Here is a 22,825-nt window from a genome sequence, read left to right on the forward strand (position 1 = left end):
GGAATCAAGGGGAAAGAGAAAGGATGTATTAAGACCCTTAGGACAGGCTGCAAGCCAGGTAGAAGGTGGTGCCGCTGAACACTGTGTTGTGTCATGCTCACGTGCCTTGTCTCTCTCCCTGCACCAGCCTTCCCCTCAGTGGTGTGGTTACAAGGACCACAGCTGAGATTTCAGCAGGGGAGCCCAATAACCAGAAGGCGTTTGGGCCAAAATACACAGTTAGCTCATCAGAAAGATACAGGGGCATATAAGCTTTGGGCACAGCTGTGGCTCACCAGTTAACCTCCTACCCAGGGGGCTGAGCACATGTGGGGCTGAACGGGGCTACAGAAGAGTCATCAGTGAGCAGCTGGATTAGAGAGCAAACAGCTGTCACCGCACAGTTCACATTTCCCATACTTCATGACTTTTCTTTGTGTCTCTGTCTAACCATAAGTATCCATCCAGTAGCCTGGTCCCATCCTCCATGTCACATTTGACAGGTTAGAACTTACTGTCTATAGTTGGCACAAGCTACTTCCTTACTCACTCTCTACACTTAACACAGCTTATGAGTTTCACTCACTTGATTTTTTTCTTGCTTTCTACAGTAGACTTAAATATTCTCAAATAATAAAACAAACACATTACAGGTGCATTTGGTCTGTCTCGGCCAGATAGTGGTGTAGAGTCTCCTATTTTTTCTCTGTTCTGGCATCATTCAGGGTTTCTGCTGCACCGGGTGGCTGCTGTGCTGTTTAGTACACACTATTTGTAATCACTGAGTCCATGATTTGAACTGTCACCCTAAACATTATCAAGCATCCTGCATTGTCATGTTTAAAGTGTTTGAACTAAGTTCTACTTTTCCAAAATTAGGAACTCATTCCCATTTCCTTATTGTTTCCATTTGTCTGGTATGTCTTGGTTTTTTCCTAGTCCTTCTGAATCACTCTGTTTATGACCTGCTTTTAACATACATCATTTTGAGCTGCATTTTTTTTTCATGAGCTAATGTGAAAATATTTTTTTAATCCCCATGACTTATTTCATAGCTGGAAATTGGTACCTTTTGACTCCATTCACCAATCTGGCCGGCCCTCGCCCCCCACCTCTTGCAACCACTGTTCTCTGCATCTTATGAGCTCGGGGTTTGTGTTTGAGACTTCTCATATAAGTGAGGTCATGCGGTATTTGTCTTTATCTGTCTGACATTTCATTTAGCATAATGTCCTCAAGATTCAATCATGCTGTCACAAATTGCAGGATTTCCTTCTCTCTCATGGCCGAACAGTGTTCCGTTGTGGGCATGTACCACACCTTCGTCGTCGGTTGGCCCACCGATGGACGCAGGTTGCTTCTGTGTATTGGCTGTGGTTAATGATGCTGCAATAATGCCCACGGGTGACGGTGGGCGCAGACACCCTTTCAAGTTAGAGTCTTCACTTCCTTTGGATAAACACCCAGCAGTGGAATTACTGGGTCACACTGCCGTTCTCTTTTTACTGTTGGAGGAATGTCCCCGCTCTCTCCTATGGTGGTGCGCTGATTCACTGTCCCACCAGAAGTGCGCATGCGTTCCCTTTTCTCCACACCCTCGCCAACACGTTTCCTTCTGAGAACAGCCTTTCCAACGGTGCTGACACGAAGTCTCACTGTGGTTCGCACCGCGTTTCCCTGATGACGAGTCAGGCTGAGCACTTTCCATGTGTCTGTTGGCCATTTATACGTGTCCTTTGGGGAAATGTCTATTCAGACCTCTGCCCATTTTTTAATGGGATTACCTTTTTTTTTTGCTATTGAGTTCTGTGAGTTCTTTGTATTTTTTGGATATTTACCCCTTGTCAGATATCAGATATATGGTTTGCACATCTTTTCTCCCATTCAGTAGGTTGTCTTTTCATTTTGTTGATGGTTTCCTTTGCTGTGCAAAAACCTTTTATTTTTACTTTTTTTTTTTGCTTTTGAGTTTTATATAGCCACTACTTATATCATCTCTTATTGCCTTTGCTTTTGGCATCAAATCCAAGAAATCATCACCAAGACTGTTGTCTTACCACCAATGTTTTCTGGCAACTTTATGGTTTCAGAGAAAAAAATATTTCTGAAAATATTTTCTTTTACCAAGTAATACAGCACAATTATATTTAGGAGGGTGGACTACCCCAAAATCTGGAATTATCTCCTGGAGAGCAGGCCCCTTGTAGTACAGACTTTTCCTGCTATCTGAGTGTTCTAGAAACCCGGCTGTATTAGTGTACCAGCTGGTGTTGTTGTGAAAGGCTGTGTTTGGCTTCAGTGAATTTTTTGTGAAGACTCAGCATGTTAGCCCATTTCATGATGGGTGATTTATGTGCACACCTGCCCACACTGAGCTGAGTGTTGAGCAGTTTTTGACTAAAATTTTCATCCAATCTCACCATGAATGACTTCTTTTTTTTTTTTTTCTTGTGTCCCCAGATGAAAACAGTCCTCAAAGGAAAACATTTTGCCGATATGGAAGAGTTGAAACAAAAAATGGCAGACGCACCAAAAAGCATCAAAATCAACGAGTTCAAAAACTGTTTTGAGCAGTGGAAACACATCTCAATAGATGTATTGCATCAAAAGGAGAGTGCTTTGAAGGTGACTGCAGTTGAAACATATAAGAATAGTACACAATTTTTTATAAATAAATTCTGAGTTTTGGGGGGTTCCTTCATAGTCATGTTGCTAATACATTTGGTCTCAACTTTCTCAACTTTCCAGCACTGAGTTTGTGTTCAGAGCTGGACCTCACCGACTGAAAAGGATGCCAAGTCCTTAGTGGGAAGGACCCTGTGCCATCCCAGCAAGTATACCTGGTAGTGAGAGGTTCCCAAGCCTTTCTCCAAAGGGACCTGCGGCTATGTCCTTGGGTAACTGTGCTCTTGGTTAAGGGAAATAAATGATCAGATATTTCAGGGATCACCGGACACAAGGTCTGACTTAACACTGATACCCAGAGTTCTGAAGCGTCATCACGGTTTCTTGTCAGAGTGGAGGTAGGTGATGGTCGGAGAGTGAGTGGCGCGTGGCCAAGCCTCAGCCTGCAGGGGCCCATGGCTGGTCTTCCCCAGCTCCTACTGTGTCCCTGGGTTGACGTGTTTTCTATTTGGTGTAATCCCCACATCAAGAAGACAAAGTGGGGGAAGCCTCTGATGCTACTGCCACCCTGCCCCACCCAAGATTATAAATAAAAAACAATACAGCATCCTACAAGAATGGCAGAATTCATACCACATGTAAGAATCTAAAGGATGTGGGGTGGTGTTCTTCATTTTATCTCCTTTTAATTCACGAAGCTGGTCCCTGCAGAAACTCTGGTCAAAAATCACTTGCTGCTCTGGTTCGTGTGGCTCAATGGATTGAGCACTGGCCTACAAACCAAAGGGTCACAGGTTTGATTCCCAGTCAGGGCACATGCCTGGGTTACAAGCCAGGTCCCCAGTAAGGGGCATATGAGAGGCAACCACACATTGATGTTTCTCTCCCTCGTTTTCTCTCTCACTTCCCTTCTCTAAAATAAATAAATAAAAATCTTTAAAAAAATTATTTAAAAAATCATTTGCCTATGTAAGAATAGACATGTGAGAAGAGACACCTAGATAAATGGGCCAGAACTGAGAGTCCAGAAACACACTTACATGTCTGTGGTTAATTGATTTTAAACAAGAATGGCAAAGCTATTCAATGGGAAAACTTCAACAAATGGTGCTGGAACAACTGGATATCCCCATGCAAAAGAATGAAGTTGGACCCTTACCTCACACCATACACAAAAATTAACTTGAAATGGATGAAAAACCTAAACATAAGAACTGAAAGTATAAAACTTTTAAGAGAAAACATAAGCATACATTTTTATGACCTTAGGTTTGGTAATGATGTCATGGATATAACATGAAAAAGCAGCAGCAACAAAAGAAAACTTGATTAAATGAGACTGCATCAAAATTAAAAACTTTCCAAATCAAAAGGTACTACGAGGGGAGTGAGAAGAGCAGCCTGGGCAGGGACCCCGGGCACCAGCAGCATGACCCGTAAAAGGGAAAACCGATAAACTGGCCTTGTCAAAACAAGGGCTTTGCTCTAGGCAGGCCGGTGGGAGGCAGATGGAAAGCCAGCCACAGGCTGGGAGAAAAGACTGGCAAACCGCGTGTCCGACAAAGGACTAGTATCTAGAAAATATAGATACTCTCAGAAATCATGGACAGATATTTTACTGAATAAAATACACAGATGATAAACACAGCTAAAAAGATGTTTGGCTTGTAGAGCCAGAGAGAAGAGTGGTAGTCGCCAGGAGCTGGGGGGTTGAGGAGACGGGCGCTGGAGACGGGCACTCAGCTAGCAGTGAATGAGTTCCGGGATGTAATGGACAGCATGTGACTACAGTTAATAAAAACGTAATGTGTACTTGACGCTTGCTAAGAGAGTGGATCTGAAGTGTTCTCACCACACACACAAAAGGTGATGGTGGCGTTAATGAACTTGATTGTGGTAATCACTTCACAGTGTATCTGTACATTAGATCGTCATGTTGTATACCTTGGAAGAAATCATGTTGCATGACCTAAATATGGATGATTTTCATTTGTGAATCATACTTTGAGAAAGCTGGAAAAGAAATTGTGTTCAACAACATTAGCCATTAGGGAAATGCAAATTGAACTGCAATGAGGAGTCACTATGAACAGAATGGCAGAGAAATGGAAGGAATAAGGGAGGGAGGGGGGGAAGAAGGAAAGAAGGGAGGGAGGGAGGAAGGAAGGAAAAGTAACAGCACTAAACATTGATGAAGAGGCAGAAAAACTGGATCACTCGTACAGTGCTAGAAGGAATATAAAACGGTCCAGCCACTCTGGAAAATGGGTTGGGATTTTCTTCAAAAACAAATGCAACTGCTATCACATGCAAACCTGTACAGAAATGTTTATAGCAGCTTTATTCGCAATATCCAAAAATTGGGAACAGCTTCGGTTTCCTTCAGCAGGTGAAGGGCTAGACAAACTGTGGTATGTATATAGTAGGCATCTTAATCAACTCAGGCTGCCGCAGTGAAGTACCAGCAGACACTTATGCACAATTCTGGAGGCTGAAGTCCAAAATCGAGGCTCCAGTAGGAGCTGGTTTCTGGTAAGGGCTCGCTCCATGGTTTACTGCGTCCTCACAGGACAGAGATCTTCTGTTGCTTTTCCTCTTCTGTCAAGACATGGCCATCAGATTCTGTTAGCTCAGAGCACCACTCTGAGGACCTCATTTAGCCTTAATCACTTGCTTAGAGGCTCCATCTCCAGAACAGTCACACGGGGCCTTAGGCTTTAATATCTGAATTTTAGGGAGACAAAATTCACTCCACTGCCCTGTGGAATACTGCTCAGCCATAAAAAAGGAAAGCATTATTAACTGTTGTTATGGCTTGGAGAAGTCTCCAGGAAATTGTGCTAATTAAAAAAAAATCAATCTTTAAGAGCCATGACTGCATTTATAAAACACTTTTGAAATGGTCGAATTTTAGAAATGGAAGACAGAGAAGTCGTTGCCACAGACTAGGGCTGGAGAGGAGGGCTGTGGCTCCACAGGGCTGCTGGAGGGGCCCTGGTGGTTCTGGGACAGCCCAACACCCGGACCCTGGGGGAGGAGACAGGAGCCCACACAGGTGATAACGTGGTGAAGAACTTAACACGCTCACACAGCTGAGTGTAAGCAAAGTGGGGAAATGTGAATGAGACGGTGGGTCGTATCAATGTTCTCCTGCTTGTGAAGCTGAGCAACTGCTTTTGCAGCATGTCACCACCGAGGGAAACTGGCCGGTTTATAGGCAGGTCTGTCTGAGTTCTGTCCTGCAGCCGTCTGCTCACCTCCAGTGACCTCCCTGCACATTTCAACTTTAAAGTGTTTACTTTGCAAATTGTATAAGGACCATACGTGATGGAATTCTGCTCTCTTGTACTTTCCCAGTTTTCAAAAGTTAAGCAAATATTCTTTGCATAATATTTTTTTAAATTTCCATTGTTATTTTCTTTCATGAGTTCCACTTTTTCATTTTATATTTATATCATGATGTTGACTTGAATTCATTCTCAATGGCCTACGGCAGGGATCAGCAAACTCTGGCCCACAGGCCAGATGTGGCCCTACCTTCTGTTTCTCTCAAGTTTAACGGTAAGTTCGTTCACATATCGCCTGCCCGGGGCTGCCCCATGCTACAGGAGCTGAGCTGAGTGGTTGTGACAAAGACCCCTGGCCCACAAAGTCCAAGGTATTTACCATCCGGCCCTTAACAGAAAAAGTGCGCGGGTCCTGATCTAAGGATTAAAAAAGAAAATGCATTTCTTTAAAGGTACAAAATTTGAATGTTTCCATCAAGAGAGTAAACTAATATTTAAAAATTAAAATTTACTTTGTATATTTTCAATTACTTTTAAGTCTTTAAAGTATCTCTTAAAATTAAAAATCAAAGGATTAATTATAATTAATGATATCAAAATATTACTTAAAAGTATTTAAATGATGCTCTTTTAAATAGTCATGGTAACGTAAAGTATGGCAAAGGGAATACCGCCAATAATATTGTAATAACTATGGATAGTGCCAGGTGGGTCTTAGAGATATGGGGGAACATTTTGTGAAGTATATGACTATCTAACTACTATGCTGTACACCTGAAACTAATACACAATAATACTGAATGTAATTGTAATTGAAAAATAAAATTTAGAGAAATATATAAGGAGCAGCAATTCTAGTGTTTGTTGTCAGTGTAAAGAATCACTATTATGCTCCATCCTTATTACATCTGGTCTTACATATGTAGAAACTTAAGAGTAATAATAAGCATTTATGATTTCCAAATACCCCTCAGTTGCCTCATGCAAAACGTCGTGAATGCTTCGCTAAGTGGTGAGTGCCTCCAGGGCCACGAATTAGAATGGCAAGAAGAGTGAGGAACCGGCAGTTCAATAGCTGAGAAACAACCCTGCCGCGTGCAGGCCTCCATCCTACCCTCACTACCTCGAACGGAAGCGTTTGGCAAATTAATTAAATGGCTTTTTCTTTTCTTAAAGAGTTCCCACCACGCGTGCCCGCCTGCCGTCTGAAGCGGCGTCAGCCCGCAAGGCCGCCCCGCTGCACCCGCGGTCCGGACCGGAGCCGGGCGGAGGGTGAGTCCCCGAGGCCGGAGCGAGAGCGAGCCGAGGGCGGCCCGGCCGTCACCCCGCGCGCACCGGGCCGCACCCCGCCTCGGAGCCGAGGTGGCCACGCGCTGTGGAATCAGCGTGCGTGTGAGTGTGAGTGTGTGTGAGTGTGTGTGTGAGTGTGTGAGTGTGTGTGAGAGTGTGTGAGTGTGTGTGAGTGTGTGTGAGGTGTGTGAGTGTGTGTGTGAGTGTGTGTGTGAGTGTGTGTGACTGTGTGAGTGTGTGTGTGAGTGTGTGTGACTGTGTGAGTGTGTGTGACTGTGAGTGTGTGTGTGACTGTGTGAGTGTGTGTGTGACTGTGAGTGTGTGTGTGAGGTGTGTGTGTGTGTGTGAGTGTGTGTGTGTGTGAGTGTGTGAGTGTGTGTGTGTGTGAGACGGGCGGGGCCCGGCGCCGGCACGGCCCCTGCCTGCTCCCGAGCGCCGGGGCTTCTACAGCACACGGTCGGCAACGCCCGGGCCCTTCCGTGGAACCTGCGACGGCACGTGGCAGAGGCTCGGCTCGGCCCTTTTCTCCAGCTGAGCCTCCGCGGTTGGAGGACCGGGGCGGGGGTCCTCGTCCTTCCCCAGGCCCGGAGAGGCCGGGGTGCGCGCCTCGCCGCCCCCCAGGACCCGCGGCTCCGTGCACGGGGCCACGGGGCTGGATTCCGGGCAGGAGGCCGGGCACTTTCCTGGGACGCGGGCCTCGAGGGACTCAGCCACGACGGCCGCCGAGGACAGTAGGGGAGGCACGGTTTTCCGGGGGCCCGGAGGGCCCGCCGCAGGTTACCGCCTGCAGCGTGATTCGGTGGCTGTCTCTCCCCGTGCCGGCCCGGGCGGCGGGCTCCGGGGCCGCCGGAGGGCGTGTGGGTCCGCGGGGCGGGAGAGGGCCAGCCCGCGGGGCTGCCGGTCCGGGAGGCGGGGGGACTGCGAGGCGGGGAAGGAGGCCCGACGAGCACCGGGCGGCCTCGGGCGTTGCGGGGTGGGGCCTCGGGGGCGTGAACGGCCCTCCCGCGCTCAGCTGCGGGATCTGACCTGCAGTCGGGGCGCCGAGTCGCGGGCGGGGCCCGGGCCTGGGGAGGAGGACCGTGTGAGCCAGGGACCGTCCTCAAGGACTGGGGGGGGGGGGGCGTTTGGGAGGGGGCGGGGGAGTGTTCTGGGGCCCACCTCGGGCCACCACGAGAAAAGGCCCCCTCCCCGCTTCAGGGAGCTGCGGGGGAGCCCGCGGGGGCCGGCGGGTGAAGGGCAGGAGAAGGGCAGAGGGAAAGGGGGTTTGTGCTGAGGCCGAGGAGGGCCGGGGAGGGTTCCGGGCTGTGAGGAGGCCGCGGATGGAGCGGAGCGAAAGGCGCCAGAAGGACGTCAGACGAGCAGTGACAGGCACCGTGCAGTTGGAGCTGAGGTCCAAGGCAGGGGGTGGGTGAGGCCGAGTGGGGAAGGGCGTCCCACGGGGTCCCCGGGGAGGCGGGTGGAGACTGCAGGATTTGGTTGCTGCTGTGTTTGAGTCCGGGTGTCGGAGCGGGGCCGCGGCTGGCAGTGAAACGCCGGCGGTGCGCCGCCAGCGTTGGACTTCCCGTGTTAGGGGAACTCACCCTCCCAGCCCCGATTCGACCCCCTGAAACGTTACTTACAGACACGTCAGTCGTTCCCGGTGGCCCACAGGATGAAGTCTCAAGTCCTAGCGAGCCAGACCCTTAGCATCAGACCCCCGAGGCCTCTCCGACTTTGGCTTTGTGCCCTTCCCATGACTCTTCCCAAACATTACTTCCATGTTCATGTTTTTGTCTTGGCATTTCTTTCCTTCCATGAACACTAGCAGATGAAATGCCATTTTTGTCCTGGTTAACGTCAATTTGTTGTCTTCCCCTGGGATGTAAACCCACCCAGGAGGAAGGGGCCTTGTCTTTTTGGCTCCAGTTAGAGCTCCAGCCCCTAGCATGACCCTCACCAATGGGACGACGCCCTCAGCGTTTGTCAAACACACGACTGTCCCTTTACCCCACAGCCACTGACACACCCACTGACACACTCACGAACGCTGGCTGCCGTTGGGGTGTGTGCGCTACAGCAGGAGGCCTCCTTCGTGGCTTTATCAGAGACCCAGCGGGGCGAAGATCCATCTGAGTGGGAACAATTTCATTCCCGGAGAATGTTGGCTATTACTTCTAAGGATGTCACTTTATTGCCCAGAACCCTAGGAACTTTCGTTCTACTTTAATAACTAGATACAAGAATACTTCAGTTTTCAAGACCTTCTGCACTAACGTTCGCACGGATCCCGATCTGCAGTCACAAACTGCTCGCTGGGAGGAAGCCGCGATGAGAAGGCCACGTGGGGCGCCGGCAGGAGCAGGGTGCCGGCTGCTCAGGGCCTGCGGCCCTGGGAACATGGGCTCAGTGGGTCACGGCCTCTGGTTTGCCCACGTCAAATTTCTGTGTTCTAAAATAATTCTGGCCCAAACACATGTTGTTCGCTGCTTTGGGCCACACAAGCCAATTAAAAAAAAAAGTCTTAGCCCTGGCCAGGGGGTTCAGTTGGTTGGAGCATCGTCCCATACATAAAAAGGTTACAGGTTTTATCCCCGGTCAGGGCACATACCTAGGTTGTGAGTTCGATCCCTGGTTGAGGTTTGTGTGGAGGCGACCGGTCAGTTTCTCTTTCTCTCAGTCCCTTCCTCTCTCTCTAAAATCAATAAAAATATCTGCAGGTGAGATTAAAAAAAATAAGTCGTTGATATACAGACTTGGATTAATCATAATCCTTGGCTCATGGTATATTCTCATCATTGAGACTTGCACAATCCTCTTGTTTCTTTCATTCGTTCGTTCATTCATTCATTCATCCCAGGCCATCGGTTTCCAGCCTCTGGAATGCATATAGTGCTAATTCCAAGTGCATGTTAAATGGGTAAACGATGTCATTGCAACTGCTGTTTACATGGCTAATTAACTCAGCAAGCCTTTTCTGGGTGGTAACACAGGGCCGTGATTATGGTGTAGGCTTAGAGGGAGAGGGTTGGTATTTAGGTTATGCACTTGAACATGGGCAAAGTACTTCACCTGGACCTCATTTTTCTCTGTTGCCGAAGTGGGTTATATCTTGTAAGGCCGTTGAAAACATTGAAGGGGATAATCCATGCTAAAAGCACGGAGCGTACTGAAATAACCGCGTTAACACTGGCTATCACCATCATTATGCTAAGGAGAAGGCAGAGGCAGACTCTTGGCCCGTCTCCTGCTGCTGCCGACACACAGATTAGCGACCACACACTAGTGAGGAATGAGGATAGACTTGGAAATGGAAAATGCCTTTCTGGCCCAAACACAGGTGCAACATCTTCACAATCCAGCAGGATCCTGGATGAGGCTGGAGAGTCAGAACAGTCTCTGTTCCAGGAGTCAGTGGCTCTCAAACCGACTCTGTGTTAGAATCACCTGGTGGGCTCACTGAACCACAGGTCCCTGGGACCCACCATGGTCCTCAGTCCTGGAGGCTGGAGGGAAGGGCTGCCATGTGCATCTGAACACTTTCCCAGGCAGAGCTGCTGCTGGTCCTGGGGCCACGCTTTGAGAACCACTAGACTAAACAATTTACTCTGATGGGGGGCAAGAGGCAGTCAGGGGAGGCTTCCTTGGGGTGAAGGCCTTTGAGGGGAACATCAGGTTGCCAATGAATAGGGGAGAATAGAGGGAACAAGCACACAGAGGTGTACGAGCGCCCAGGCCGCACGGGAAAGGCCCGCTCTGAGGCCGACAGGTCTCCAGGCACCGCAGGTGCAGGCCCTCGGAGGCCAGCTCACAAGTCCCGGCTCCACTCCGCCGACCTCTGAGCAGAGGAGGACTTTCAAACCCGGGGAAATGTGAGAACTAGTGGCCGCGTGAAGGCTGGTCGAGGGAGAGAGCAGGTGAGAGAACGGGGAGAAGTGGCGGGGCAGGAGCAGAAAACAGTGGAATCTTCAGCCCAGATGTCTCTGGCTTCTTTCAAGTCTGGGGGCTTTCTTCTGTGACACTTTTCAAACTAGGGACTGAGACCCATGATTTCCAAAGGTGTAAAATCAAGTGTTGGGTACAACCAGCATGTAAAAAATGAATTAGAAGAAAATAGAATTTAAAAGATCTAGACGTCACTGCACAGAACAAGGGTCTTGCTTCCTCACACCTGTTGCAGGTGTGTGCGGGGATGTGCACTGCACCGGGACGCACTTGGATTACAGGCAGAAAGGCTGGAGCCGGGGCCCTGTGCAGCCAGCCCTCTGCTCACCAGCCCACCCCGGAGTGGGCTCTGCCCAGGGGGCAGGAGATCTGCATCTTATGCTTTATTATTTCAAGAAAGGTAAAAACACAACTGAAATGCAAAAAGATTTGTGCAGTGTATGGAGAAGATGCTGTGACTGATCACACGTGTCAGAAGTGCTTTGCGAAGATCCTTGGTTCTTTTGACATTTTAGACAAATAATTCTTTGCCGTGGGGCTCTCTGTTGCACTGGAAGATGGTTAGCAGGACCCCTGGCCTCTACCCACTAGAGGCCAATAGCAGGAGATAGCTGACATACTCAAAATATCCAAATCAATCAAGTTATTGGTGAAAATGAAAAGTATGTCATTTATTTTACAGAGAAAACATAATGGACTTTTTGGTCAACCCAATATAAAGTCCAAAAAGAGCTTGGAGAAGCCTCAAATGTCAGGCAACAAATCAAGTTAGAACTGAGGGAGCTGAGTCCTGTTTGCCTGTCAGGGCCGGGGACTTGGACACAGTAGGGCTGAAAGGTTAGGGACCTTCTGGGCCACATTCAGGCGCCAAATGCCAGCTCAGAGGTGCAACTGCCCCTGGCCTGCATCTCGGAGCCAGTAACCATTCCCGGTGGGACTGTGAGTGCGGACCCAGACTGACAATATTTCAGGTGCTGCAGGGAGACCCTGTCCCACCCGCCTCCCCAGACCAGGTGAGAAATCCTGGGAGTACCAACCCCACTCCATTTGGCTCTACCAAATATGTCAGCAACTCTTTTTTGGTAATTTTCATGACACCATAATTGGGACTGTGTTTGTAGAAATACATATATACATACATACATACATGCATACATAGTTTCTTTTGCTTTTGTGTGGGTGGTTCTCTATCTAGTCTATAAATTTCATTGGCTCTGTGATGGCACACCCCAAAACCCCCTCCACGTCCCTGGATATCTGGCTTAGGACCTGCCCATCTTCAGGTGTTGTTAGGGTCAGATGGTGTCACTTTGCACATTAAGGAACGGGTGCAGAGAGGTTCTGTGGCTTGCTCAAGGTCACTGAGCGGAAGGCACCAGGGTGGCTGCAGGTCTCCTGCCTGCTGGCTCTAGGTGTCTCAGAGGCTTCTGGCCGCTCAGATGTGAGGTACAAAAGCTTGCCGTGTGCTTGTGATAGAGCCAAAGGAAGACAGGCAACTTCACAGTGCAGAGGTGCCTTCGCTGACACAATCTTCTACCTGGAAAATAACCCTATTCTGTGGAAAGGATACTTCCATATCTAGGAAACTGCTCAGAAATTCATGGGGGGGGGGGCGGGGAAACGAAGGCAAAGTTTAAAAAGTAACATGTGGAAAAGCCCGTCACTGTTCCTGTCTTCTTTCCTTTAACTGACTTAACGCTGCTGAGGCTAATTTTTTTGGTGTGGACACAGGGGACCCTCACCACGCGGCTGGGTGCACTGCACAATTCTGTCCTGAACTTATGCTACATTCGTACATGCGGCATCAACAGTCACATCTTATTTCCTCTCATCCACCTTGATTGAGGCAGAAAAAGGGTAAATAGCAAATGCTGTTGTGAATATCCTTCCAAAATGATAATTATTGCATCATTATGTTCGCTACTTTACTTGTCATGTACCATTAGAAGGTAACAAGATCATTGTCAGTCAAAGATTGTGGAGATAATTAGAGCATCTATAGGTTAGCAAGAAATCAAATTGGTGCTGGTGCCCATCAATGCTGAGGAGCTGCACATAATTAGTGGCAAAATATGCAAAGGTTGAGCTGAATCAAGCCCCCGGGATTAAATACCGTGACTGATTCAGAGAGCTGGCGCTTCTGCGTCCTGACACTGCAGATGGCAACACGAAAATAGGTGTGCGGCGAAGGCAGTGAGGCTGCCCGCAACAGCGCGTCCACAGTCTCCCGTTCAGTCTGGAAGGCCCCGAGAACTTCCTGGTTTGGAAAACCACAGTGTTTACCACGTTTTCCGAGCCACTGGCTCTTCTTCAACTTATTTTCTCTAGTCTGGGAGTCAGACAGAACATACGAAAGCAAAGCTGAGTGAAGTGGGGTGTATCCAAGCACCCCATCCAAACACCATCAGCTTGGATTCACCCTCAGCTCTCCAAGCCTGCCAGGCCAGTGTGCCCACCCAGGGGTCTCCAGTGCCCCACTTCCCACCCACCCCTGTGGGGTGGAGGGGCCCACAGCACCCTCCGCCACACGCCCAGAGCTCCTGGTTTCCATTCACTTGCACTTCCAATACCCACTCCGCAGCTACCCACATCCTGCTACCCTGGACCTTTGTTTTTTCCAGTAAGATAAAAACATCAATCGAAACAGAAATTTCATCAGGTTGACACAGTAGAATTGAACAATTTTACATCTTAAAAAAAAACCGAAACAGATTTTCAAAGGTGAGGCAGGAGTCTGCAAACTGATGAGAGATATGCTGTATCATTCAAGACGCAGAAAAAGTGGACACGGAGACAAGAATCTGGAAGGTCTTAAACAGCACCCCTGAGTCCTCTGAGCAAAATGCAAGAAAAAGGCAGGAAAGGCTACTGCCGAAGGCCCGAAAGCAGATTTGTCATCGACGCAGAGGAAGCAAAGACTGAGGTTGGAAGGAGGCCTGAGACGCAAAGGGCACTGGCTAACCTGGCCGACATCTACATCATCTTCAAATCCAGAAGTCCCTTCCCGTGACATAGAGTATTTTGCTTAGAGCGTACATAAACAAACAAACAAACAAACAAACAAAAAACTACAATGGATTGTCTGGGGCCCGGATGTCTACAGAAACGAACGGGCAGGGGGCCGGGCGGGCGGACGGCCAGCCGTGGCGGGTCAGCCTCCTGCTCTCGCTCGGCCGGGCTCACGGTGTGTCGAGAGCCAGGTCTGGCAGGAAAGGCTCCTCCCCGGAGGCCACGATGGCCATCTCACACACACAGGCAGCTGGAAGCTTGGTTCACATTTTTTAATAACATGGCACAGTTTACATTACACAAGAAGGCTCCGCCGATGAGAACATGCTGAAGATTCAGTCGCTTCACTTTTCTTTTCACATAGGATCTAGAAAGGACTTTATTACATACAGGATAAACAGCAAAAAGGTCTGTATAGAACAATCTCTTTACAATACTGAAAGCTACCACTACAGTTCCAGTGTACATATTCCTTGGATTTTTTTTCCTTTTTAGTTGTTGTCTTAAAAAAAAAAAAAACACTGCACAACATCTGGAGTTCACAAAAAATCTGAAGCTCACAACTAAACCTTCAGTTTACTACTAAAATAGATCTCTCTGCTTATTAGAAACAATGGTCTGTAGTTAACTTTTTTTTCTTCAAAAACAGGATAACAACGTCAGATAGCACTTTAATATACTAGAAGACCAAATGGAACTAATTTTATTTCATACATATATTTTACAGTCCAGTAGACAAGATATATTGTATTTCTCTGCTAGTAAAGTCATATTCTCTCCAAATATGTAGACAAGAGGCTTAATGTATTATAAAAGTATCATGAAGAGACATTAAGATTGATGCAAACTTAAAAACGCACGCACACACAAGACTTCGTCTCTGCCACCTTTCACCCTCCGTAACTCGCCATGGCTCCGCGAGGTTGACCTGCTGCGGCTGCTCCCAGACTTTGTTACCGACTGGCATACAGTGAGTCCCACTGGGAAATGTGCACCTTCAATCCGTCAGTTATCAACTACAATGAAAACATATCCATCATCTGAGAAAACTGGAAGCTTTCTTTCAGGATCTGTTTGAGTGTAACGAAATCCCATTACAAAGCGAGGCAGTGTGCACAGACAGGAACTAGGACACACTAGAAAATGCATGGCTCCCACAGGAGGTGTGTGTGGAATCACATGACCGGTGGTGACGCGATGCTGGCGACCTGTCTGTGTCTCCTGATTTTGGCATCTGACAACCCCTGACCCCCTGGCCCTGGCTGCTCTCATCCTCTGACCTTTCCGGGGCTGTGCTCTCCCCCAGGAGCCCGCAAGCAGCAACTTCAGGTGCAAAGTTTCAGCCTGGGGTCCAATTTGCAAAATAGGATGTTCCTCCATTTAAAAAAACAAGCAAGGAAAACAGAGTCATATCACGTAAGCGCTTGTTCAGGGAAAATATGACCTTAAGTATGTTGTAAATGGATTTGAAAAGGCTCCTTTGAGTTAGGCGGGCTTTTGTGAAAAGCCCGAACATTCATTGCATAGTTGAAGGGTTTAGCTGTCTATGACAATACATGGGAACGCAGCCGTAGCTGGCCGTGTTCACCGGTATTAGGTTTGCAAAGAGCACATTTTAAGAAGTATTAATGTATTATGTTACTTAATCTTTACCTATTTACATTTGTACAAAGTAAAGCTTTCATCTTACCCTTTTGCATATATGAACCCTCAGCTCATGAAGCAATCTTTTTTACAGAACTATGTACACGGCCTTCCCGTCCCGTCTGAAAGAGCTTCGCACGGTGGACTGTGTGGACTGCGGTCTACTTTCTCCCCGGTTAACACCACGGCGGTGTGTGTGGTCATCTTCACTGTTTTGGTTCAAATCAAAACGTTTTATACAAGAAACCAAAAGAGTTGGACACATGAGAACATATGACTTGGCTAAAAGGTCTGAAAAATTTCAACATATAATATACAAAACATTTCAAAATCTGCACTGAGGCTATACATTGTTTACAAGGGGAAGCGCTGGGGGCTTTGGGCCCCCCAGTCTGTGTTACTGACGCAGGAGTCCTCTGGCTCCCCCCTTCTCTCGAGTCCGGCGTTGTGTTGGTGTGAGGTTCCTCCTTCCTCTTCCGTGGCCCATGCTCTCCTTATCGAGCTTCGATGTCCTTCAGAGTGTGGGAAGGCGGCCTCTCCCTTATGTCTGCGGACAGAGGAGTAGTCCTTCTTGGGGAGACCGGGCGGCCCCCCAGCGTAGAAATGAGCGGGGGAGGCGCGCTCAGCGCCGCCGTAGGAGGGGTCTTGTTGAGGAGTCCGTTCTGGTGCCCCGCGGTGGGGCTGATTCTGGGGTAGTGCATGCTGGGGAGCCCCGGAGTGATGAGGCTAGGGTGGGGCAGGTGTCCATCGAGGGAGGCCGGGTGGACAGGGTGGAGCCGCGTGTGCTCGTAGTCCTCTCTGAGCATGTGCAGGCGCTCCCGCTCGTCCAGGTGGCCCCCTCGCTCGTGTTCCCGCCGAGGGTCCACAGACAGAGGGTGGTGGTGGTGGTGGTGGTGGTGGTTATAATCGTGAGGCTCCCTGTCCCTGAAGGAGCGGTCAGCTTCGTACAGCCGCGGGGTCGAGAGACGGTGGAGAGGGTCGTTCCTCAGCAGAAAGTCCCTGCCCAGCGGGTCTCTCCGGTGAATGTCCAGTTCTCGGTAGGGGTCCCTCAAAGGGTCCCGGATGGGGTCCCAGTGGAAAGAAGGATACGGGAACCGCTCTCCGCCGGGGATGGGGCTGATGCCCATGAAGGGAGTCATCATGCGAGTCCTGTCCAGGCTGCTGATGCTGTTCATGGGGTGGATGCCCGTCACCCCCACTGTCATGGGCATGGAGGCCAAGGGCCCCGGGTGCACGCTGGACGAGGAGTTCGGAGGAGGCGGCTCCGAGGACCGGTGGGTCTGCGGGGCCTCCGGAGGGAGGTCATGGTCTTCCTTGCGCTCCTCCTTCACCTTGACCTCTGAGCTCTTCTTGGGGTTCTCGTAGGCCGGCTCGCTCTTGCGCTGCTCAGCCTCGCGGCTCGAGGTGCTGTTGGGCCTGGCGCTCTCCACGACGGGGGTCCGCACGTAGGGCGACGGCACTCGGGCCAGCTGCTTGGCCTCTTCGCCCACGGCCCGCCCTTCGTGGCCGTGGCCATCCTTCTCGGGCGGGTGGCCCTCCCTCACCTTGTGCTCCTCCACGGTCAGGTCCTTCCGGGACTCCGCATGGTCCCGCTCCCTCTCTTTGGATTTGTCTTTCTCACGAGCCTCAGTGTTCAAATGACCCCTGATCTGTTCAGTGGAGCTGCGGGTGTGTCCCAGGGTGCTCACCGGGAGGATAGGTGCTGGTGAAGGGTGGCTGGAGTGTCTTTTCTCAACACTTTCCCTGAGGGAGAAAGAGGGAGACAGGAAGCGAATGAAATGGGCCCGTTGGCCTGGCCAGGGGCTGCCGATGAAATGGTGGTGTGAAAAGGGCAGGCTGGGTCGGTTTCCACAGCCACTGAGGTGGACGGCCGGTGGCGCCCTTTGTACTGCAAAGCCAGCCACCCTGACCTCACTTGCCTAGATTGTAGAGGAAGCTTTCAGGGCGGGGGAGGGCAGTCCTAGGGGTGAGGGTGAGTGGGGAGTCTCGAGGGGAAAAACAATGGTCTCTGTGTGTAAGAGTCCTGTGCCTCGATCAAGACCACAGAGGAAGAGCCTTCAGAGTCGAAGCAGCCCAGCGCGGCCCCCGGCGCAGTGATGTGGAGTCTCGGGATCAGTTAGTGCTGAGAAGAAAAGTTTTCGGAGACTAAATGCAAATATGATCTTTTATCCAACTCTGTCACACAGAGCCGGTGGGACAAGAGTTCAGTGTGACTATTACAGATGCTTCTCTCTCCTGACATCAGGACAAACAGCTGGTTTCAGAGTAAAAAAATGTGAAGACAGAGCAATCTCTAAGATGTGGTGTGTGACGGGGGTTGAAAGAAAACCACAAATTCAGGACTTGGGGGTCACAAAAAGAACTTTTGCATTAGGAAGAATACAAAAGCTAAAATCTGGTGAGAAGATGAGAAAGCCAGTAGGAAAAGCAGGTTGACAGACATGAAACCTCCTGGGGGAAATCTTGGGCAATTTGAAGAGCACCTGGGAATGGAAATGTGAAGGAATCTTAGAGACCTGTCTTGGGTGGGGGCTTAAGACCACCAGGCAGAAAATGCAAAGCCAGAGAACAACAATGAGGTCGAACTTGAAGAGGGAAGACCGAGTCCAGCAAGTCTGGGGGTGGGGAGGGCGAGGAGACAGGCCGGATACCATGCGGGCTCAGCCTGGGCGAGGCCCAGCCGGCGAGGTGGCTGCAGTGGGGGCGGGGGCGGGGGCTAAGGTTTCCCCACAAAGTTTGTTTCTAGCCCACATGCAAAGGCTCAGAGGAGGAGCATCTTTAAAAGGTAAGATTAAAGAAGAGTGTGTTTTATTAGGTTTCCTGAGTTTCACCCAAGAGGCTGTTTTGACTCCATCAAGAAAAATGTGAACGGTTTGCTGCTGCATCCCGTTTCTCTGCGCTGACAGCCACTCTGAGGAGCGCTCTGGGCTGAGGGGCAGGTCCATGCAGGTGTGCCTCCACTCAGGTGCGCCTCACTCTGGCAGCTCACAGCTCAGAGCTGAATGTTCTAAACGGCACTTCCCCTGGCTGAGAGGGTTTTACCAAACTGTCTTGAAGGAAAACTTGTCTTTTTCTTTTACAAGAAAGAACTCAGTGAGCTTGTGATGAACATCCACTAATCTGTCACATCTAGAGCCTGCAGAGTTGAATTCTTTTACATCACTAGGATGCACACACATACACAATATATACAGTTAAAGAAAAAGTAAAGATTTGGGTAACATTTGAGTCTTTAAGTACTAGGAAATTGTTATTGGGTATTTTCTGTCAAGCGTATCTTGAGTATTCCTTGCTTATCAGTTTGTTAAAAATGAAAATAGGCTGAAGAAATAAAAAAAGGGGGGCACATGGTCAAGAATGCTTAAGCCATTCTCCAGAAAAAAATATTGCAAGACATTTTCCTCTTTATGGCTACTTCTTTCTTAGGCATGAGTTACCAAGTGTGGAGATTAAAAAACAGTTAGTAAAAATTAATTATCCACCAGCAAAACAAACCCAAACCAATAATGCTTATTGGCATTTCTCTAAATCTAGGTGAGCAAAATTTTATTAGTCATCTGTGAGAGCCCAGGATTTGAGTTTGAACATAATTTCAGAAAAATATGATGAGGCAATGCAAACATGACTTTCTCAAAGAAAACAAAAAGAGAGAGAGAGAAACCTATGGATGATTTAATGGACAGCACGAACTGGAAAGCAAATATGGTGTTGATTCATGCTGTGTGTGTTTGGTCCAAAGCTCCAACTCACTGTCTTTTAGAGAAAGACTTGTGCTTGGATACACTACTGCTCACAGGGGCTTTGGAGGGTCTGCGTGTGTAAGTGCTTCTGAGTCAGGGCTGTCTCGCTCTGCTAGGGTGACGTTCTGTGGTCACGATGCCCGATGGGGCCGAGGGCGTGCACTCTGGGACGCCGGGGGCCTGGGCGCTGCACCGGCCCGGCCGCATGAGGAGCTGAGGCTACAGGACCAGCTGAAGCACAAGGCTGGGGCAGGGAGGGTGGACGGCCAGTACGTGGCACAGATGGGCTCCCCCAGTGGGACTCGAGAGCGGTTTCTTTCCGTACCTTTCTTTGTCATCTTTACTAACGGATGAGTCTCGTTTATCTACATCTCTATCTCTGTCATGAGCTGCAGTGGACGCGCCACGCTCCAGCTCCCCTGGCTTCAGCCAGGGCGGAGGGGTCGGGAACGACGGAGGCGTTCGGTGCAGCCGGTTCCAGGGCTCGTGAGGGTTGCTAAAGTTCTGCACACTGGGGCCATCCTTGTGGCCGAACATTGAGTTGGGTGCTGAAATGGTGAAGTGGAGAACAAAAAGGTTTAAGAGAAATTATATAATCTGCTGTAATGAAGGTACTTACCAAAAAACTTTTAACAGCATTCAGAGTTAAAATGAATACATATTATTGGGAGCTGGAAAAGGAAAGGAGATTAACACATTCATTAGAGGAACTTGTCCTACACTGGAAAGGCAGCTCACAGCTTTAACCAAAGGCAAAGGGGTGGGAGGGGGACAATTAAAAAGGGGCCAAAAAGGTGTCAAGATTCCCTAGTTAAACACATCTGTGCATGCAACAGCCCCAAGCATGCGAGGGTGCACTTTGACGGTGTGCCTTAGACGGACAGCACCCAATTTGGAGTAGAGTTCAGGGCTGTCCACGGCCGCCTGCAGCCCTAACATGACTGCTACTCTGCCCACAACTTTGGCAAACTGCTGTCACCAGAGACAAGTCAGTGCCATGGCCTAAACAGAAGCACAGGTCGCCACGCTAGCTGGAACTGTGATGGTTGCTTATGCTGCGTTTTAGCTCTCCTGTACCCGAGACCGTCACGTATGGATGGCATGAAAGAAAACAGGTTGAGTGTCTTATATCAGTGATTAAATACACGTTTGGGACATGAGCAGGTGTTGCAACTCTCTTCCTATTTGAGACAGAGTTTCTAGGAGTAGAGGACTATCCGGTCCTCCCAGATTCTGGAGCAAGAAACGTTGCCAGCTCTTCACTCTCCTGCGCCTGGGGTTGTTTCCCTGCTATTCTTCTTCGGGCTCTTCCAATCCCACGGATGCCAAGGCAAGATGAAATTTAAAGTTGTTTTCACCTCTAACCGGATCTGTAGCTAACGTCTGGGGCAGCAAGATGGAATGTGGATGACACGGAGTTTAAGCAAACTTTCTGGAGTTCAGTGAACTGTATCTCGCCTTTCCTGACGCTCAGTAATGCATCCTGACAGTGGACTGTCCCTAAACAGTGGGTTTTGCTGTAAATGTGCACCTAGACCTAATCCCACTGTTTAGGCAATGATACAAACTCAATTTATTTCCCAAGGGCATAGTTTCTTTTTATCTGGAAAGGTCTGGAGCCACTGACAGATCAGAGGAGACAAACAGTCCAAGACAGGTTTTAGAAAGTTAGAGGTACTCACTAACTGAAGGATTTCCAAGTCCCCCGAAGGCATTGCCACCAACTGCTGCGAGGCCAGTGAAGGTAGACGGCCGATTGAAAGGCTCTGCGAACGAGAGAGGGAGGACGGACAGGCTGCAGAACTCCACCCTGGGAGCCACTCGCGGAGCCTGCCGGGAGCTGGGGAAGCCCCGTGGGACCCACGCCTCTCTGTGCTCAGCCCTGACCTGTCCTGCTTCTCCCACCAGGGCATGTTTTCATGGCACTTGACATGAGGCACTGGCTAGCAAAATATGTATAGAAGCTATTTTCTGGAACTGTACATTTTGCCCCATTTCTCTGGCCAGGTGGGGAACATGCCTCAAGCCATATGTTCTAAGATGCTGCCCCTGTCTCCTCTCTTCCAGGAATGTGCTGTGTGGGCTCTAATGGAACAGAAATGAGATGACATCTTATGATTAATCTATGATGCAATTCTGAAGGCTCACGGATGACACACCCTGTGGGTGGGTGCCCCACGGCCTGCATCTGCTGTACATGTGCAGAAAGTATCAAATCAAGGCCATGAACATTGCATGCACTCTTACTAGGAAGAGACATACGAATAAGGCAGTGAAATGTGAAGTGATTAAAACATAATGGGTAATCTCATCACAACAGTATCTGCCTCTACCTCCACCTCCAAGATGTGCCTGTAGACGTGGGGCAAGAGTTCACAACCTTCCTCCAGTGCCCTGGTGGGGCAGGCTTCTACCCACCGCACATCGGTGTCTCCCGATGGCCACTACAGAGCACACATCTACTCCCTGAAGAAGGTGCTATCACAGGGGCTGAAATCCTGAGCGTGGACGACACCTCTTCAGGCTTCTGCAAGGCCACCGTCTTTTCCCTAAGTGGTGAGTGGGGTGGCTAGGACTATGGCCAGGTTGCCGGAAGGGCGGCAGAGGTGCAGTGAACAAAGGTTCTTTGAAAAGCACACGTCACTTCCCAGCACTATGGACAACTCACCTAGGTGAGCAGCAGGGTTGAGGAAGTTGCTGTGATGAGGAGGTGGCCCGAAAGGGGTCCCAGTCGGGTGTGCAGCACCTATGATGTCAAACACAATGGGTTAGATTTCCCTGGTGGCCGATGCTACCATGCAGCTGGCTGCTGGTGCCGAAGGACCCCGGGGGAGAACATGTTAAAGTAAGGACGAGGCTCGAGTCCACCCAGGCAACACCCCTTTCTGGGGAAGAAGAAATGTGTAAATGTTTGAAGATGCTGACATACAGTATTAGAAATGTACAAAAACACTGCCAGTGGGGTGGGGGAGGTTCCAGAACCAAAAAAGTCTGGGGAAACGCCAGGTTAAAAAAATGTTCATTAAGTTCTTTACTGAAGGACTAAGAGCCACCACAGTCATGTTCATGGGCTCACTAGCTCTAACAGGAGAGCATTTGACCATGAAGGGCTTTCTTCATAGAGCCTCTCAGGGAGCAAGGCTTCCACTCGGAGCCACCCTGTTGTGGAAGCAGCTTTCTCTGACCCTTGGCTTAGGAGCAGCTGACCTACCTGTGCTGCTCTGCTTTGGTCCACCACAGAACCTCTTTTCCTGGAAATGCCTTAGCTGTCACGGCCTTCACGCTGAAGGCCCAGCCTTACAAGACTCTCTGTTATGAGGTACGCTGGGT

At 49.4% G+C, this 22,825-nt stretch overlaps 1 protein-coding gene across 3 annotated transcripts in view; it reads right to left on the reverse strand.

Moving 5' to 3' along the window:
* Nucleotides 1-14,368: 14,368 nt before the first annotated feature.
* AUTS2 (activator of transcription and developmental regulator AUTS2) overlaps nt 14,369-22,825 on the reverse strand; it is a 1,150,881-nt gene continuing 1,142,424 nt past the window's right edge. For all 3 annotated transcript variants that reach the window (XM_045819369.1, XM_045819367.1, XM_045819368.1), the window contains 4 exons: nt 22,164-22,241; nt 21,178-21,261; nt 19,821-20,043; nt 14,369-17,498 (listed from right to left, as the gene is read on the reverse strand). In XM_045819369.1, coding sequence (XP_045675325.1) covers nt 16,250-17,498; nt 19,821-20,043; nt 21,178-21,261; nt 22,164-22,241 — 1,634 coding nt within the window. In that variant the 3' untranslated portion in view covers nt 14,369-16,249. The remainder of the gene's footprint in view (nt 17,499-19,820; nt 20,044-21,177; nt 21,262-22,163; nt 22,242-22,825) is intronic.

This window comes from Phyllostomus hastatus, unplaced genomic scaffold, assembly GCF_019186645.2.
Source record: "Phyllostomus hastatus isolate PE091 unplaced genomic scaffold, TTU_PhHast_1.1 phas_scaffold_385, whole genome shotgun sequence".
In the NCBI taxonomy this organism is placed as follows: Eukaryota; Metazoa; Chordata; class Mammalia; order Chiroptera; family Phyllostomidae; genus Phyllostomus; species Phyllostomus hastatus.